Source organism: Bison bison, unplaced genomic scaffold (genome assembly GCF_000754665.1).
Source record: "Bison bison bison isolate TAMUID 2011002044 unplaced genomic scaffold, Bison_UMD1.0 scf7180017853538, whole genome shotgun sequence".
In the NCBI taxonomy this organism is placed as follows: domain Eukaryota; kingdom Metazoa; phylum Chordata; class Mammalia; order Artiodactyla; family Bovidae; genus Bison; species Bison bison.
Genome location: NW_011484111.1, coordinates 13,895 through 17,044, shown reverse-complemented (window position 1 = coordinate 17,044; position 3,150 = coordinate 13,895). Strand labels below are relative to the sequence as shown.

At 46.8% G+C, this 3,150-nt stretch overlaps 1 protein-coding gene across 1 annotated transcript in view; it reads left to right on the top strand.

Moving 5' to 3' along the window:
- LOC104999348 overlaps positions 1 to 3,150 on the top strand; it is an 8,910-nt gene that overhangs the window by 2,824 nt on the left and 2,936 nt on the right. Inside the window, 2 exon segments of the mRNA XM_010854908.1 lie at positions 922 to 1,059; positions 1,152 to 1,266. Of these exon segments, the coding sequence (XP_010853210.1) occupies positions 922 to 1,059; positions 1,152 to 1,266 (253 nt within the window).

Below are 3,150 nucleotides of genomic sequence, written 5' to 3'. Positions count from 1 at the left end.
ACTCCAGTAAGAATCAGGCTCCAGGGTCCCCCGTGGGTTTTCTGGATCCAAAGATGCCTCGGCCAATGTAGGGCTCCTGCTCTTCTCTGGGCTGCAGCCCGAGGACGAGGCTGACTCTGACCGTGCAGGCTGGTGCAACAGGGCTTCTCACAGCGACACAGGTAGATGGGAAACTGGGACGAGAGCCTCAGCCTGTCAGGGGCTTGCTCTTAGAGAACCTTCAAATGTTAAAAAATACCCCAGAATCCATTAATTCCTGAGGTATGTTCTGGTTCATAATAAGTCTATTCCCAATTGTACAGTCAGTTTTGCTGAAATCTCAGAAAATTTAAACAATTTCTGATACCACTGAAGTGCACCCTGGTCATCCATGTGATCAAGGGAGCCGTGGAGCTGAGTTCCCTCCCTTAATCATTCACATCACTGGACATGAGGCTGACCTTTGATTTTGGTCCTGGGAAGCATTCTATAAGCCCCAGGGATGTCCTGAGAGAAGGGTTTATGTCCGGTAACCTTGGACTGGTCAGATGGGGTTCAGGTAGGCAACTCTGGGTCAAGTACAATGGGGTCCTAAACATAGAAACAATAATTACAGACAAAAATAATAAAGCAAATTTTGAAAGTTATTAGTTCTTATCAATCCTGGTCTTGGGTCTGTTAAGATGCTTTATATTAATACTAAGCTATTTCTATGTATGTTTATAATTTAACATTTCCCTCAGTCCAAAAATAGTAAAAGTTCCCAAGGTCATCTTCTGCTTTATGCCACTTTTATAGCCACTGTGTCATTGATTCCTGGTGAGCTTGTGTTTTGAAATCACAGCTCCTCAAAGCCTTGTTCCCATTACTACTGCGGATAATGAGTGGATCTGCTTAGCACCCAGATCTGTTCAGTCACCAAGTCCGAGTCCCCATTTGCAGGTGACTGAGCAGAACCCTGGGGACAAGGCAGGCATGTCTGCGCTCCTGTCCCCTGTTTGTGACTGTGGGGCCAGCAAGGACATGAGCCTGACCCCAGGGGAGGTGGGGCTCCCCCGGGTCAACAGTGCTGAATACCAGGTGGGCACAGGCGGTTGGCCCTGTAGTCACCAGCTCCATCTCTGGCGACTGAGGCCAGGGAGCCCAGGGGGCTGAGCGTCCACCCACTGCAGCACAGCAGCCCCCTCAGCCTGACACCCCTCCCTGAGGGCAGCAGCCCAGCAGAGGAGGATTTCACACCCATCCGGATGCAAGGAGCTGCTGACAGTCGTTGCCCCGTGTTCCCAGGTCAGTCGGCAGGTCAGAGAACTGGGGTCAGTGCCCCTCTTGCTGGGTCAGTGGTAGTGAACACACACTCCTGACCTTCTGCTGCAGGGGGCTCTCCAGATAAAAGGAACAGGAAATAGGAATCACAGTTTCTGTAGTGAATATGCTATACACAGGCCTGTACTATAATGAACAGGGCCGCTTTCAGACAACAACAGCAGTTAGCCACTATCACTTTGGCTTCTATGATTGCCAATAATCACCAAAAATAAGCTTCAAAAAATAAAAAAGGGGGATATGTAGGGAATATGCTATGCACAGGCCTGTAGTGTAATTAACAGAGCCTCCTTGAAAAATAAGAATGACTTTCTCATCAACCCCAGGTGAAGGGCTGGGAGTAGTTACAAGTACATCTTGGAAAGAGATCTTGAAAACAAGGTGTTGAAGTACTGATGTGACTGATGGAAAACCCTTAGTGCCTGCTCCAGAGCCTTGAGGGAGTTGCTGAGAAAGGGCGTCACTAGCAGAAGGGCTAAACAGAGTCATGAAAGGCCTGAAGGACTGTGCATTGTATGTCTTTATCCCCAATCTGAGATTGTAAAGGACAGATATCTCTGGAGCACGTTAAGGAAGTAGAAGTCAACAATAAAAGGCCTGCAAGGATCAGGATCTGGGCTTTTGCCTAAAATGGCATCAGCCCCCTGAGCCCCACTTTATTTCTGAGTCTTATTTTTCCTTATTCTTCTGCGGCGCCACTCCCCCAGGTTGGTTCGTGCTTGGGCTGCTCCCAACAAGTTGCTTCATGTAATCTCCCTGAAAGGTTGTTGCTGAACCATGCAAGGACGCCGGGATTCTTGGCCTCAGGAGGAGAAGAATTCAATCCTGGGCCAGAGACGAGCTTTTGTGTAATAAACTTTTATTAAAGTATAAAAGAGATAGAGAACGCTTCTGACATAGGCATCAGAAGGGGGTACAAAGAGTAGCCCCTTGCTAGTCTTAGCAATGGAGTTATATACTCTCCAACGAATCCACAGTGATGGACTTCCAGTTGAGCTATTGCAAATCCTGAAAGATGATGCTGTTGAAAGTGCTGCACTCAATATGCCAGCAAATTTGGAAAACTCAGCAGTGGCCACAGGACTGGAAAAGGTCAGTTTTCATTCCAATCCCAAAGAAAGGCAACGCCAAAGAATGCTCAAACTACCGCACAATTGCATTCACCTCACATGCTAGTAAAGTAATGCTCAAAATTCTCCAAGCCAGGCTTCAGCAATATGTGAACCGTGAACTTCCTGATGTTCAAGCTGGTTTTAGAAAAGGCAGAGGAACCAGAGATCAAATTACCAGCATCCACTGGATCATCAAAAAAGCAAGAGAGTTCCAGAAAAACAGCTATTTCTGCTTTCTTGACTATGCAAAAGACTTTGACTGTCTGGATCACAATAAACTGTGGAAAATTCTGAAGGAGATGGGAATACCAGACCTGCCTCTTGAGAGGCAGGCACCTGACCTGCCTCTTGAGAAACCTATATGCAGGTCAGGAAGCAACAGTTAGAAGTGGACATGGAACAACAGACTGGTGCCAAGTAGGAAAAGGAGTACGTCAAGGCTGTATATTGTCACCCTGCTTATTTAAGTTATATGCAGAGTACATCATGAGAAACACTGGGCTGGAAGAAGTAGAAGCTGGAATCAAGATTGCTGGGAGAAATATCAATAACCTCAGATATGCAGATGACACCACCCTTATGGCAGAAAGTGAAGAGGAACTGAAGAGCCTCTTGATGAAAGTGAAAAAGGAGAGTGAAAAAGTTGGCTTAAAGGTCAACATTCAGAAAACGAAGATCATGGCATCTGGTCCCATCACTTCATGGGAAATAGATGGGGAAACAGTGGAAACCTGTC